The 16,992-nt window shown below is 44.8% G+C and overlaps 1 protein-coding gene across 1 annotated transcript in view; it reads right to left on the bottom strand.

Annotated features, from left to right (window-relative positions):
- The window catches only part of LOC123511085 (A-kinase anchor protein 9-like), an 84,480-nt gene extending 81,185 nt beyond the window's left edge, over nt 1-3,295 (bottom strand). The window contains exons 1-2 of the mRNA XM_045266700.1: nt 3,159-3,295; nt 2,541-2,674 (exon numbers count right to left, since the gene is read on the bottom strand). Of these exons, the coding sequence (XP_045122635.1) occupies nt 2,541-2,674; nt 3,159-3,245 (221 nt within the window). The 5' untranslated portion in view covers nt 3,246-3,295. The remainder of the gene's footprint in view (nt 1-2,540; nt 2,675-3,158) is intronic.
- Nucleotides 3,296-16,992: the final 13,697 nt, after the last annotated feature.

Genomic DNA, 16,992 nt, shown 5'->3' on the forward strand with positions numbered 1-16,992 from the left:
GCTTTTTTAATTTCCCTGATAACTCTGTTCCTTAAACTCCTGTACTGGTCAGGGCTAGAGTGGAAAGCCCTGTCACGCTGACGAAGGAGTCGTTTGATGCAGGGCGTCATCCAAGGGGCATCAGATGGGTCCACTGTGATGTCCTTGGTGGGAAAGTAGTGGTGGAACGCTTCCGTTGTGGTAGTGAAGTAGTTCCGCCATTTTGTGTGGACGTCTTCCACCTCCAGTACCTCGGTCCACGGATGAAGTGTTAGCCACTGCCCAAATTCCCTCATGGCGGAGTCAGGCATGGGCCTGTGGGATCTGGTGACAGTTGACCTGGGAACCGAGGTGGTGGGGGTGGGTGTCCACAGGATGGAGAGGTGGGTGCTGCGTCCCATGGGGGGGAGTGGCTTGGGAGGCGAGTACTGCTGGCTCAGGTCTGTCATGATAAGGTCGAGGGTGGACTGGTGGTGGGTGGGGAAGTCCACGACCTGGGTGAGGTGTAGCTGGTGCAGGATTTCACTGATATCCAAGCGGTTGAAGTCCCCACAGATTACCAGCTTGGCAGCAGGAAATCTCACCCGTAAAGCATCAGCAGTCTCGATGATGTGATCAGTGAGCAACCGTGCAGTGGCGGCCCGTGGAGGGTGGTAGACAACACACACAATGATGGAGGCTGTGTTGCGGGGGTGGCAGGGGGGGGTAACCCTCACCCACAGGGCCTCCAATCCGGCGGGGACGTCGACGTGTAGGTGTGAGGGGCTGAGGTCAGAGCGGCAAAACAGGGCCACTCCTCCCCCCCTGCGTTGATTCCTGAGGTGGTGGAACAGCTGGAAATCTTGAATCATACACACCTCAGGAGTTATCTGCCACGCCTCCGTGATCGCCACAATGTCTGCACAGTTAGATCTCACTGACACTATCAACTCGTCCATCTTGTTCGCCAGTGATGTCACGTTGGAAAGGAGGAGAGAGGGAAGACTATACCACACGCGCGGAACTTCGAAGTGTTTGTATTCCTCTCCTCAACCTTCCGCCCCTTCCTTACGGTAGATGTGATCACTTTAATGGGACGCACCACACTCCTTCCTCCCTTGGATCCACGATTCCGAAATAACTGTAAGTTTTTGAGGCGTTGAATGACCTCTGATGGAGGGTACCCAGCCTCACGTCTACGGCGCAGAAGGGCATTGCGTCCGTAGCTTAGCACTGCAGCACTCATTTCACTGTTTGTCCAGACGTGCACTCACTTATAATATCCAAAATTGTTTGTATTATAACACTATGGCGAGCACTAATTAACCTATTAATAACTTATACAAAGGGGGAGGGGGGGGAGGCCAACAGGCTGGCCGTGGCTGCCGAGCGCACAAGGTCACACGTCCGACCCGAGTGAGGTGTGTGTGTGTGTGTGTGTGTGTGTGTGTGTGTGTGTGTGTGTGTGTGTGTGTGTGTGTGTGTGTGTGTGTGTGTGTGTGACCTACCATTCTATTAGAATTTATTGTATGGTATAATGATAACAGCAACTTCTCAGTACTTCAGCCAGCCACTGAGCCATGTGGCAGGGCTGGCACCCAGGCCATCCCCTCACCTCCCTTGTACTATGCCACTCACCAATAACTCTCACATTATCTTAGGATAGCATTATTATTGTTATTATCATTATCATTAATGGTACATGTTGTACCTTCAGTACCATGCAATGATTTATCTTGTATTTTATTAACTAAAATGGCCAATTTTTTCATAATAAAGTACAATTTCCTACTTTATCATTAACCCATCCGCTGCAGCACTATTTTTCAAAACATGTACCGCCAGTGCGGCGGGTTTGAGCAATTTTTTTTTATTGCGGAAATGGAATCCTTGTGGTCCAAAACCAAATAAAAATGAGTTCTAAGTACCTGTTGTATATGTAAAGTTTTGCGCTATAAGCCAAAATGTGTCTGAGCCAGGCACTTTCTACGCCCACTGTGGTGAGCGGTAAATGCCAGCTGATGGGTGGAGTCACGAGATAAGCCTCGTTCAAGGTCATGGACATAAACAAAGTACGGGCAGTCTTCAGGGATGACTCTGTCAAAATTTGAGAGCTCGGTAACGCATTGGGAATATTCTACGAATATTTTCATTTACCGACGCATAACATGCGTCGTCCGTAGTCTTCGGAATTTTTTTACCGACTACACCGTGTCGTTGTCCGCAGCGAACGGGTTAAAAAATACTTAGGGTTCAACTCAACAACAAACTATGTAAAAATGGATAGGTGATAACTGAACCATGAAAAAAAAAGATGGTTCACCGTAGTTGTGTGGAGAGTGAATGAGTGTGTACTACGGACATCATAAAAGCAAAACAATCAATCATATAGCAGAATTAGGGTACTAAAAACTGAATATTGTAAAAACAAAACATTGAATGACAGGGAATCATAAAACAGGGAATACCTGTAATACTGCTAAAGTACTTGATGTATTGTAGTACTGTAATGAAGGAACCAGTGTGGTGTACTGTTCTGTGTGTGTGGCCTTGAAACGATGGGCTGAGTAAAGCAACACTACCTCATCTGCTTCTGTGAGGCAGCCAGCTGCTGGGAAAAGTGGTCCTGGGCAGCCTTCATGGCAGCCTGGTGCTGGTGGGATGTGATGGTGAGCTGTGCCGTGAGTTCCTGCACCTGCTGAGCCAATGTCTGGATCTGTGTGGCAAAGTACATTCATCAAAGATGATGAAACAACAACAAAACAAATAGACACTTCAGGATGAAATGTCCAACTATTCTTTAGTGACGTAGAAATAAAACTAAATAAATAAGAGACCATATATTAAAAAAAATGTTATTGATTAGGAGTTAATCTACAATCACAGCTTAGATTTTAAATATCTGAGGGAGTTACAGACATTTAGGAAAAAAAGATAGAGAATAAGAACTTCAATCTAAATAAAGATATTTAGGAAAAAAAGATAGAGAAGAACTTCAATCTAAATACCATTTGGCACTAACAAATTTCAGTGATGATTACACACTTGTGTTTATGAAATCAAGAACAAACTCAAGATCTTCTCCATCATTTTCAAATGGAGAGGAAATGATCATAAGTATTAGTGTTGAAAAAATGTACTTAGCATTACTGTAACATCTGGTCAGTCAACACTACAGAAAGTCCTTGTACTTCACTCACCTCTCCCGAGTAGTGCTCCTCAGCTTTCCGGCCCTTCGCCTCCGCCTCAACATTTTTATGCATGAGTTGTTTGAAGCCTGCCTCCATCTGCCCAATGATGTGGTCACGCTGCTCCAGGGCCTTCTGATACTCCACCACCTATCAACAGGCAAATGGAATTTTACACACACATACACACACACACACACACACACACACACACACACACACACGTCCGCGCTCGGTAGAGAGCGGACATGCCTCCTTGCTCAGAGAGCTGTCTACCTAACACTCCACACGCTAAACAATGTGCTTGGAGTGAGAACCGTCACTAGTACAAAAGGGCAACCAGAGCGAGTGAACGAGTGTACAGAGTGAACGTAGCCTGGTGGCGTGTACATAAGAGTGATCGGAGGTGTTGGAACCTCCACACTCCAAACAACAGCGCAGAAACCACACAAAGGCCAGCCATAAACAGCCGCCAACGCATCCCACCACACACACACAAAGCTACCAGGCCGCCAGTGCACACCACCACACACCCACACGCTCCCAGGAAGAGTGAAATGAAATGGATAGACCTGTAAGAAATAAGTTACCAAATTCAAAATATGCCGATGAGGCCCAGGGAGCAAAACCAAAAGTAGCCATTCAAAATATGAGTCCATCTTCAACAGGAGCAACAATGCAAGGTAGACTGGTAATGTTAGAGAAAAAATTTGAGGAGTTGGTGAAGGAATTAAAAGTTCAGAGGAGTGAGGAGGAGCAGGATAGAGAATTCTGCAAGGCTTTGAAGGAAAGAGTCAAGAGATTGGAGGAAAATGAAAAACGATTGGTGGATGAGAATGCACACTTGAGAGTGGAGGTTGAAAAATACAAGAGACGGTTGGAGGAGAAAATGGAGAAAGTAGTAAAGGAGAAAGATGACTTTAAGGAAATGATCAGTGAGCAGAATGAAAGGTTTGAAAGGGAATGGGAACTGAAGAAAACACAATGGACTGAGTCGAGGGAAGCAGAGATGGTTGGATTACAAGAAATAATTAAAGATCAGTTGAAGGAAGACAAAAAAGAAAGGTCCAAGGAACTGGTTAATGTTATGAAGAATAAGGAAACATTGATAAGAGAAATAGCAGAAAAGAAGAAGAGTGTGTTAATATTTGGGATGAAAGAACAAAATATAACATATAAGCCTAAGAGAATTAAAGAAGAATTAAAAACGGTAAGAGATCTGTTCAAAAATCTAAATGATGATGAAAAAAAGACCTACAAGAAGAAGTGGAAGAGATCCATAGACTGGGTCCGTATAAGGAGGGAGTAAGGAGACCGATTAAAGTAGTACTGAAGTCACAACAATCTGCGGAGGACATTTTATATAGAACATCAAAATTAAGAGAGGTAGAAGGTTGTAAAGAGGTGTTTGTGAGAAAAATAGAAATGAGGAAGAGAGGAGAAGATATAAGGAATTGTTGGAAGAGGCGAGAAGGAAAAATGATGAGCGGTCTGAAGAGGAAAAAGAAAAGTTTTTGGAGAGTTATAGAGAGAGAGTCAGAAAGTGGTATGTGGAAAGAAGGAATGCGGAGGAACCCCTAGAGGAGCAGTGGGTGGACCGTAATGTATACTAATATAGATGGGATACTGTCAAGTAGATTGGAATTGCAAGACTATATGATGGTGGAGAAGCCTGATATAGTGTGTTTGACTGAGACAAAATTACATGAAAAACAAAGGTAAATTTGGATAATAAATATAATATATGGAGAAAGGATAGAGATGGTAAAGGTGGAGGAGGAGTTATGATTATGACGAAGAAGGAGATAAATGTGGATAAGGTTTGGTATGGGAAGAACAACGCAGAAGTGATAAGCATAAGGATAAAAAGTGATGGAAAAGAATTAATAATCATGGTGACCTATGTACCTCCTAAAACAAATTCTTGGACATTAAGGAATACGACAATATGATCAAGGATACTTTACAGAGTTTGGAAAGTGTATTATCTGGAAAAAGAAAGGTGATACTAGTAGGAGATTTTAATTGTAAGGAGGTGGATTGGGAAAATCTAGTAAGTGGTGTTGGAGAGGAAGCATGGGAGAGAGATTCTTAATCTAATGATGGAAAATATGATGGAACAGAGGGTGAAGAAAATACTAGATATAGAGGAGATGATGAACCGGCTAGACTGGATTTGGTGTTAACAAGAGAAGTGTACCTATGTGGAGATATACAATACAAATGTCCTTTGGGAAGAGTGATCATGTGGTTATGGAAATGCAGATGGCAATAACACAGCGAAGGAGAGATGAGACATACAGGAGTGGTAGATTGAATTATAGAAAGATGGACACAGAAAGTTTGAAAAATTATTTCAGAAAATTAGATTGGGAGGAGATGTTACAAATCAGAGAAGTGCAAAAAAATATGAGATTTTTATGAAATATTATAAAGAAGGAGTTATGAAATTTGTACCAAAGTATAAACCGAGAGAGGAAGGAAGAAAGGATTGGTTTAATGCAACTTGTGTTAAGGCTAAAGAAAAGAGATGTGGCTTGGAAAAGATGGAAAAGAGCAGGAATATACTAAATAAGGAGAATTATAGAGTGGCGAGAAATGAGTATGTGAGGGTAAGGAGGAGGAAGAAAGAAAATTTGAAAAGATATTGTAGACAAGAGTAAGGAACATCCAAAATTGTTTTACAGGTTCATAAATGGTAAACTTAAAAAGAGAGAGTCCATTGAAAGATTAAAAGGAGAGCAAGGGATAGTAGATGACCCTAAGAATATAGCGGAATTGCTAAATAATAGGTTTCAACAAGTATTTACTAAAGAAACAATGTTTGTAAAGCCTCAGAATGTAGAAGGAAATGTGCACATGGATGACATTAAGATACCTAAAAAGGAGTTATATAAAATGTTGGAGGAACTTAAAGATGATAAAGCGATGGGACCAGATGAAGTTTCAGGAAAATTATTGAAGGAATGTAGAGAAGAATTGATTGATCCATTATATGATATTATAAGGTGCTCATTAGAAACAGGGAAGTACCAGTAGAGTGGAAAAGAGCTGAAGTGGTGCCCATTTATAAGGGAGGCAGTAAGGAAGAGCCTCTTAACTATAGACCTGTGTCTCTAACAAGTGTGGTCGGTAAGATTTGTGAGAGGGTGATAAAGAAATATTGGATACGGTTCCTGGAGGATCATAAGTTATTATCGGATCATCAATTTGGCTTTAGGAAAGGGAGGTCATGTGTAACAAATCTACTGAGCTTTTATTCAAGAGTGGTTGACAAAATACAAGAGAGAGAGGATGGATGGACTGTGTATATTTGGATTTAAAAAAGCTTTTGACAAGGTACCTCACATGAGACTGCTATGGAAATTAGAGATTTATGGAGGACTGAAAGGAAAAGTGTTAAAGTGGATGGAAAACTACTTGAGATGGAGGGAGATGAGAACGGTAATAAGGGATGCAAAGTCGGACTGGTTGGTGGTGGAGAGTGGAGTCCCACAAGGTTCAGTGCTGGCACCAATACTTTTCCTTGTCTATATTAATGACATGCCAGAGGAGTAAACAGTTATATTAATTTGTTTGCGGATGATGCGAAGTTGTGTAGGTGTGTGAAGAGTGAAGAAGATTGTGAAATTTTACAGGCAGATCTGGATAAGATTTGGGAGTGGAGCAAGAGGTGGGAAATGGAATTTAATCTGAGCAAAAGTCATGTGATGGAGATGGGGAAGAGTGGAAGACGGCCAAGAGGGTCATATAAGATGGGTGAAGAAGTAGTGTTGAAAAAGGTGGAAAAGGAAAAGGATTTGGGAGTGATAATACAAGACCATGGGCAGTTTGAGGCTCATATTGATAAGATGTTTGGAGAAACATATAATTTGATTAGAAATATTGGATTAGCCTTTCATTATATGGATAAAGATATGATGAAGAAATTAATTAGTACGGTAATTAGACCAAGATTGGAATATGCTGGAGTGGTTTGGTCCCCTTATAAAAAGAAGCATATAAGGAAGTTGGAGAGATTGCAGAGAATGGCAACAAAAATGGTTCCGGAATTGGCAGAAATGACCTATGAGGAGAGATTAAAAGAAATGAATTTGCTTACCTTGGAACAAAGAAGAGAAAGAGGAGATTTAATACAGGTTTATAAACTGTTGAATGGACTGGATGAAGTGGATAATGAGCAAATGATGTTGAGAGAGGAAAATTTAAATAGAACTACGAGATCGCATAGTATAAAGATAGCCAAAAGGAATATGCTTGAAAGATGTGAAGAAATATAGTTTCCCACAGAGATGTGTGGAGGTGTGGAATAGTTTGAGTGAGGAGGTGGTGTCAGCGAGGAGTGTGCATAGTTTTAAAGGAAAGTTGGATGTGTGTAGATATGGAGACTAGATGAATACACACACACACACACACACAGAAAGCATGCCACACAAAGAGTATGATACCCAGGCCCTGTAAAATTACAACTAGGTGAATACACTCACTGTATCTACAACAAGAACACACACACACACACACACACACTATGCAGATCAGCTATTTTCATTATCTGCATTTTTTCAGAAGTTCTCAACATTTCATGATAAAAATTTGGATAATACTTAATGTCAAGTTTAAATGCTAACTTTTCATTTGACCATTTAGCTCTGCACACACATTTGGTAAACATTTCCCAATAACGTAAGAAGGAAGCAGGACAATAGGAAGACTCTTTCATGACCAATTAGAGTATTAGACAATGGTTCACATTCTAGAAATATTTACTTGAGAGAGAGAGAGAGAGAGAGAGAGAGAGAGAGAGAGAGAGAGAGAGAGAGAGAGAGAGAGAGAGAGCTCACCATGAAGCTCCTGCTGCAGCTGGTCCAGCTGTTGGCCCTGGGAGGAGGCTTCATCTTGGCCTTCATTCATCTGGAAAAAATAATAATCATTAATTAACAAGTCAAGATAAGTAAATAAAAAGATATATAGTATAACACTATTACTATCACAGTGATTAGAACTGAGTTGTAAGCTTAACAAATCCAGATAACCCTATCTGATAAAGGATTTTCAATCTGACCCCATGGATGATTAGGGACAGCTGTATTTTGTCGACCTTTGGTAAGAGGCTGAGGACATCTCTAGTTTCATATAACAAAGAGAGCCAAGTCAGCCTACACTCATTTTTTAGATATCACAATTTAGAGTAGCTACTTTTAGTCCCTACATCACCTAATCAAAAATTCAGTGGTCAACAACAAATCATATTTCTATCTCACCTCTGCTTCTGCTTCCCAGTGGCTATCATTAACTACCATGATGTTCTATATTTCAAGTGTGAGGGATCTATGGATGAGGCTAGAATACCGATACTTCACAAGCAATTCACTCTACTTGCTTGGCTGACCAAGGTAACATGGTAGCCAAGTGAGTAGTCAGGTGACCAAATGAGTATAAAAACTGCTACTGTCACTCTGCCTGCACATCCTTGTACAACACACTTCTAACTTCCCATGCTTGTTTGAAAAGATTTTTTTTTTCTTTCTTTTTTTATGTAAGAGAAGAGGACTAACCAAGGGCAACAAAAACATAAAGAAAAAAGGCCCACTCAGTTGCCAGTTTCTTTATAGAGCCGATAGAATTAGCCAAAGGATAGAGACAAATGTCTTGAAACCTCCCTCTTGAATGAAGTCATCATAGGAAGTTGGAAGTACAGACACAGGCAGGCAGAGTTTATCAGAGAAAGGTATGAAAGACTGAGAGTACTGGTTAACTCTTGCATTCAAGTGTTGGACAGGGGCAGGTGAGTAAACTAGATAAATAATCCATCCTATAACTCAACCTTCCCAACAAGATTTCACAAGTCCTTGCCAGTAAGCTATGTACTTTCACTGCCAAAAAAGCAACTTATTTGAAATGTACACAAAACTCATGTGAATCCTCTTGTAGTTTTTGTCATATAATCGAACAAATAACATCTTCTAACAAAGCAGCAAAATATTCACATATAATGATGAGGTATTAAATGTGCATGTCTGTGGTAGCTTCATTTTGAGTCAACTTTAGCGTGTGCCCAGCAGCTCTTTACAAGTCTGGTAGGTGGATCACAAATTCTAAAGTTCATATAGAGAAGTTCCTGTGAAGGCACAGAATAATGCATGTGTTTGTATACTGAACATATATCAATCACAACACATAATGTATGGGCCTGCACACTGGAGGCATGACGTGGCAACACACCACTTTACAGCTGCCAATCAATTGACAAAATGTGAGAACCTCTGCAGTGGAGGCATCATGTTGTACCACGCCACCTGGCTGGCCCTGCACCACATCACTATACTTGGTGTCATGGCCTAAGGGAGTCAGGGAGAGGTGTTCAAACTGCAATATTGGATTAAAAGAAAATACAATATGTAGCTCATTGAAAGGACAGTGGGTGTTCAGTAGCATATGTCAGGAGACTCAACAATGGTAAGGCAGCAAGACGTTTCTTAGCACAACAAAATACCATATTCTTGCTAGAACTGCTATTAAATCTGATTGCAGGATAGCATAAAGTTGTCTATGAGAGGAAAAATACCAAAACTACTTTAAACCACTCTGCCAACTTTGAGAAGCCAAATAACAAAGCCACACCACCAACAAAATCAAGCAGATGCGAAGAGAAGCAATGAATAAAATGCCTCTATATGGCACTTTGTACGCCACCTTAGGCCATAATAAAGTACCTATGGCCTTTTCTGACAAGCATTTTCATGTCTATCTTCACAAGGCTGCTTCTCTACAGTCCAAACCATCTGTGAGTAGTTGGCAAACTGTCATATATTTGGATACTTCAGTATCTTCAAAAGTTAACTTAATTTCCTGTGCATTTTGGTTCCAACACTGGGTAACTAAATAGTGTACACATACCTGCCACCTTGTTCCCTACCAAGGTCACTTGGCCACAGCTCCTATAAGGTTAGGTTAGTCAGGGATGAGGTTGAATTAGGTTAGACTCAAGACCTCATGTTTAGTCATTTGCTTCCCAGCTACAAAATTCATACAATATGAAATTGAATGTAAAGTGTTCTTGAAGGAAAAATTTCACTAAATTTTGTTCTCCCCACCCAAAAACTCTGCTCTGGTATCAAGTCCACAAAGTTTATTAGGTTGGAGATGGATGACAAGAATAATGAGAAGCTACTGGTTAAGATTTACCTCTATGTCAAAGGAAGAGGGTAGCACACACAATTGTTGTATTGAATTGTATCCCAAACGAGACCTTTCTCTCTCGAGCCTTACAGAGAATCACCACCCAACTGCCCTGCTGACGCCCCATCTCCACACCGTCACTACCAATACGGTGGCCGCTTTTACCAACAACAAGCTCACTGTGCGCTTCAAAACGTAAGCAGACTCTTCATGTGACTCATTTTGCATTCTTTACTAGCCAGAAGACAGCAAACACAGAATAGTAATACTGAGTCTTGTCCAAAACCTGACCTTTCTCATTTCTCACTCAGGCATTACAGGAGCGACCAACACACTAGTACCAACTGTCGAAAATTCTACTTTCTATCAAACTACACCATTACTTGCCTTCTCTACTTCCCTCAGCCAGTCTCCCGTGCTGCTTGTGTCATGGTTACTCTACACGAATCACCAAGTTAACATCACAATGAGAAAATCGCGCCACAGTAGCATAACTTCAGCTAAACTTAGTCAACAAACTTCTCGGACAGGAAAGTCGGTCTTGTCAGCGGGACAGTAGCCTACCGTTCACTGCTCCTCCTCCTATACGGATAAGTCCTGATGATGGCCATAACAACGATAATAATAATAATAATAATAATAATAATAATAATAATAATAATAATAATAATAATAATAGTAATAATAGTAATAATAATAATAATAATAATAACTGTAACTTACACACAAAATAATCAGCAGTTCTTTCAGGTGATTTTCTTTCTTTCTTTTTTTTCGAAGCAGAAAGAAAAATATGCTAACCAAGCATTATAACTGCCGTAAGTACCTAGTAAGTAAAACAATACAAGGCGTACTCGACCCGCCTTGGCAGACGGCACCTAGTCAGTGTCACTGTGTCAGGCTGTCGCCCCAGGGCATTCAAGCAATAAGTGACGTATCCACTCACCCATGCACCAATGCAGCCACCTACTCAACCACATCTACCCATCCACACAGCACACTACATACAGGCTCATCCGCCCATCTATCCATTCATCCCTCGTGTGTGTGTGTGTATATATATATATATATATATATATATATATATATATATATATATATATATATATATATATATATATATATATATATATATATATAGCTTACCCTTCCACCCATCCCCATTAGCCCATGATTCCAACCATCCACACACCGCACGGCGCACCCTACCTCAGGGACCCTGCCCTATGTATCTACCCTACAGGCCCATCCACCCGTCCGCCCGTCCAGCCACTCGTCTGCTCAAGTATATTCCTTGCGTCTATTATATAGGTCCGTATTTTGAAACGCTCTGCTCTCTTACTACCAATATTTTCAAAAGCCACAGAGATGATTAGCAGGGTTTTCAAGTGTTTCTCCAGTTAATAGTGTTGAAATGTCACTCTGCCTCAAGAACCGTAAAAAAAAAAAAAAAAAAAAATCAAATTTAGATAGTCTTTTGAAATATTGGAGGTGAAGCACAAATCGAAGTGATTGAGTATACGAGCCATTAACTCGGTCACCCTTCCACCCAAGATTTTTTATTATAGATCTTCATTTGCTTCCGCCCACCTCCATCAGCCCACCCATCCACACACCGCACCAAGGAATATAGATATAGAATCCTTGCACCGCACTCTATACCTACATACCTACATGCCCACCCACCCATCCATCGACTCTTAATTCTGTCTCACCTACCCAGTACCGATCCACCTCCATTAGCCCATTTATCCAGCAATCCACTCAACCACATTTTTTTTCCTCTGGTAAACCCTGGAACTCCCTGCCCGCTTCCGTATTTTCACATTAAATTTGTATGACGAACTCATTCAAGAGATAACACACGTATGTACAGTACGTACTGTACATATCCCATACTTTTGACAAACACTTTCGATCCTGAGTTCGGAAATAAAAAACCGACATCTAAAATAGATAAAATAGATAAATAAATAAGTAAATAAGAAAAAAGAATGCCATCTTCACACCGTTTACTGCCTACAGGCCCACCTATCCATCCAACCGTCCATTTGTTAGGCTTCGCGCCTCGCGGCCGGGGGCCCACTGCCCAGTGTGTTTGGAGTAACGGATGTGAGAGGTGTATCTTGGAACTTACAATAAACTCAAGCACCATCCACTCCATCACCATGTGTGCCTGACACACAGGCCTTCCTGAGAAAGATCAGCACCTGCCACACCGCCATAGCTCATGAGAATCACAAGATCTTCGTAGCACTAAGAAAAAAGAAAAAAAAAAAAAAAAAGACATACCCACCCATCCCCTCAACCTAAACCGTCACCCGGTAGTTGAAACTCGCCCATCACACACACACACACACACACACACACACACTTAAGCCCAATGTCATGCTTTTATGTAAGAAGGAGAACTGCCAAGGGCAACAGAAACGATTACACACAACGGCCCAATTAGATGCCAGTCTCTGAACAGGGTCGAGATCGAGAGTTAGCCAAAAGAAAGGGATAAATGTCTTGAAACCTTTCTTTTAAATGACCACAGGTATAGGTATATATAGATAGAAATACAGAAGCAGGTAGAGAGTTACATAGTTTACTGGGGAAAGGGATAAATGATTAGTAGTATTAAATGGGTTACTCTTGCCCCACAGGCCCTCTTCCATGGAATATTATGCTGCCCTCGTAGACAGAGTGCACACTCGAGGCCCACTTGGCGTCCCCCCTCCCCCGCAGTTCTCCGCCCCGGCCTGCCTATGCAGCATCAGTGCTGTAACCCCGACGGACCACCTGCGCCCTCTCAGCTGACTCCCTCACGCTCCACGTCCTCCAGCAACAGGCGGCAGTGGCCGCTGGGGCTCACCGTGACCCGCCCCTGGCTCCAGTGTTCCACTCCACCAAAGCCCACCATGGTTTGGTAGAAGCCTCCCTGCGGCGCCTGGAGGTTGCCCTCACCCACTCTCCTGCCCCTACGGACACGGAGGTCTGCTTTTACCATAGACATTTCGGGGATGGGGTGCGCAACTGCCAACTACCGTGTGCTTGATCCCGCCAGGGAAACAGGGCGGGCAGGGGTTCGATAACACCATTGCCCGCCCCCGCCTCTCCTCCTCTTTGCTCCGGCACATTATCATGCCGCCCTGTCTCTGCCCCGTTTCCACCGGCTGTGCAGCCTGCCCCAGATCCCACTGAACCTGCACCGTCTCCAACACCGGACCCTCAGCATTCCATGGGCGGCCATGACATGCCCGCACATCATCCCTGCCGGTGGCTCGATGGTCCCAGGGTGGCCGGATCCCATCTCCTCCACCACCTCGTCTACAGTCCACTCATGGCCTGGTCTCCACGCCACCTACCTATCTGCACCCCTCAGCTGGCCACGCCCTGACCCTGCCTTCGGCTGGGTGTCCAGCCGCGGGCACAAATCACTCCTACTGGCTGCCCTCTCCTTTGCAGCCCATGAGTGGTTGTGCTTTGCCCCTGCCGCTGGCTCCCTGCCAGCCTGCCCCTGCTGGCAGACCGCTCTCGCCTTGGGGCCTGCACTCCTGCTTCTTCTGGCTCCACTGCGCCGTTGTCACCGCCCCAAGACCCAGAGTGGTTGTCTCCCTGCCAGCTTACTCTCCTCTGTGTAAGAGACACTTCCTCTGGGGTCCATTTCCTGATGGATTCCAAGGTAGAGATGAATAAGGTCCCATCAGCTGACACCAATCGCTGTGCCCCATTCCGCACAAAGTACGACCTTCTGGCCACTAACCACACCCAGATCGCTATGTATGGGACCCAGACACTTTGCATGGCCCTTCTTCCCAGCTGCTGTTTCTCCTAGGCCTTTGTGGTGGCAGACATGGAGCAGGCAATCCTGGGGATGGACTTTCTCACCACTCACGACCTCCTTGTGGATCCACACCGCAGATACCTCCTGCACCAGCCCTCAGGCACCATTATCCACGCAGAACCCTGCACACAGCCAATGCTGCTCCTAACCACCCTCAGCCATGTGATGCAGTTCAAGGCCCTCCCTCCAGGAGTTTCCCCTCCTTACTTTTCCACAGTCTGCCCCACCAGTGCAGAGTAGCTACAGCACTCTATTGTTGTGGCTGGTCCTGCGTGCTTTGCTCGGCCCCAGCGGCTGTCCCTGGAATGGCTTCACACTGCACGCAAGGAATTCGAACACATGCTGGAGGAAGGTATGTGTGCCAATCTGACAGCAATGACAGCAACTAAGCATCGCCACTACAAATGGTGCCCATGACCCAGGATGGAGAATGGTGGGCATGCAGGGACTACAGGGCCCTCAATGCTATGACCTGCCCCAACAGGTACCCCATCCCCCACGTGCTGGATTTGCACACCAAGCTCCACAGCAAGTCAGTCTTCTCCAAGATCGACCTCCTGTGGGCATTCCACCAGATTCCTGTGGCAGAGGATGATGTTCTGAAGACTGCGGTGATTATGCCCTTTAGGTTGTTTGATGATCCCTTCATGAATTACGATCTTCACAACACAGCCTAGACCTTCCAGCGATTCGTGGACAGGGTCATGAGAGGGTTGGACTTCGTCATCGTATACATCGACGACATCCTCATAGTGTCCTCCTCACCCCAGCAGCGTGCAGTCTATCAGCAGCAGGTGCTTGGTTGCCTCCAGGACCATGGCCTCAAACTCCACCCTCAGAAGTGCATCTTCAGTGTCCCATCCATAGATTTTCTGGGCCACAGGGTGAGTGTGGCTGGCCTGGAGCCCTTCCCCCAGAAGGTGGCAACCATTGAGGACTTCCCACGCCCCAAGAGAATTCCTGTGAATGATCAACTACTACCACTGGTTGATCCCCCAGGCTACCAACCTTCTGGCTCCCCTTAACGACCTCCTGAAGGGCATTAAGAAGAACTCACTGAAGTCCCTGAACTAGGGGCAAGAGGCAGAGCTCACATTTCAAGCTATCAAGTGCCAGCTCGTCTCACCTTGTCCCCTATGCACTCATGGTGCTCTCCACAGACGCATCTGCAGAAGCTGTGCAGGTGGTGTTGCAGCAGGAAGTCACCAGGGAGCTCAGATCATTTGCCTTCTTTAGTAAGTGACTGGAACCAGCTGAGCTTTTGGTGGTGTACGAGGCTGTGCGTCATTTCCACCACTTCCTGGAGGGCCGTGAGTTTCAAGTGCTCACCGACCACAAGCCGTTGGCACACCCCATGGCCCAAACAGGTGACAACTTCACCCCTCCGAGTGTGTAGGCAGCACGCCTTCATCTTTGAGTTCACCATGGACCTCAGGCACATTCAGAAGAAAACACAGCGGTTGATGCTCTCTCTCATGGCAACGCTCCCACCCTCACGGTCACCGCCCTGTCTAGCACCCCACCATTGGACAACATACTGGTAGTTGCAGCACAAGAAAACGACCCAGAATTGCAGGCACTGCTAGAGGGGCCCACGTCACTGCAGCTCGTCCAGCAGTAACTTCCTGACTCTATAAAGGCCACTGTGGTGTGATGTGTCATGCAGGCGCAAACAGGCACGCCCATACGTACCTCAGCCGTTCCGCCGGCAGGTCTTCCCCCACTACCACTCTCTCAACCATCCTGACAAATTGGGGACACACCACATCATCAGCAGGCGAGCGGTGTGGCCGGGGATGAGGAAGGACATTAAAGAGTGGGTCTACACCTACCTTCCTTGCCAGGCTGCCAAGATTCACCACCATACACATATCCCACTGCAGGCCATCCCCACGTCCACCAAACGTTTCCACACCATCCATGATTGTAGACCTAGTTGGTCCCCTACCACCCTGCTGCGGCAACTGGTACCTCCTCACTTGTGTGGACCAGACCATTTGCTAGGGAACTGCATTTCCAATGCCAGACAGCATGGTGGTGTGTACTGCCGCTCACTTCGTTTCGGGGTGGGTGTCGAACTTTGGAGCGCTAGTCACCATCATCATCGACCAAGGGGTGCAGTTTGAGTCTCACCCCAGCCTCATGCCGGTGGAGCTGGTCTAGGGATAGGACTTATGGCTTCCTGGCCAATTCACTGCACCAGGGCTCAGTGGACACGAATTGGCCTTTCTACTGCATGCTGCAGCAGGCAATGGCAAGTCACCAGCCCACTCCTCCTCGTCCATCCTTCTCCCGCCCCACCCACTTCCTGGCAGACCTCTGTGATGCGGTAGCGGTATTTCTGAGGTGCCACCACAGGACCTTTCCAGCCGCCTTACACAGGCCCACATCGCGTGTTGCACTGGAGTGAGAAGTACATACGTCATCCTCAAAATAAAAGGCCGCCCATATGTTGCTTCATGGGACAGAGTGAAGGTGGCTCACCTGCCACCTGCCCAGCCTGCACCTAAAGGCCATCCCCACCAACCCCACCCACCTAACTCCCATAGCGCCACCCTTGCTCCCCCAGCTGCACCATCCGCTCGCAGTAGAGTCTTTGTGCCTACCATTTTTCTAGGCCTCTTAGGTGCCCTTTGCTAGTCACTTTCTCTTTCCTTCCATTTTTTTCTATACGTGTATGTATATTTACCCTTATGCCTCATCTTTCTCCCATTTCATTTTCTTTTATTCTAGTCTGGGTCCTCTTTTCTGCAGAGAAGGGGTGGGGGTGATCTCTCTAGATTAGCACGATCACTCCACTAATCCAGTGCAGGTGTGGAGTTGGGAGATGTTGAC

This window comes from Portunus trituberculatus, chromosome 31 (genome assembly GCF_017591435.1).
Source record: "Portunus trituberculatus isolate SZX2019 chromosome 31, ASM1759143v1, whole genome shotgun sequence".
Classification (NCBI taxonomy): domain Eukaryota; kingdom Metazoa; phylum Arthropoda; class Malacostraca; order Decapoda; family Portunidae; genus Portunus; species Portunus trituberculatus.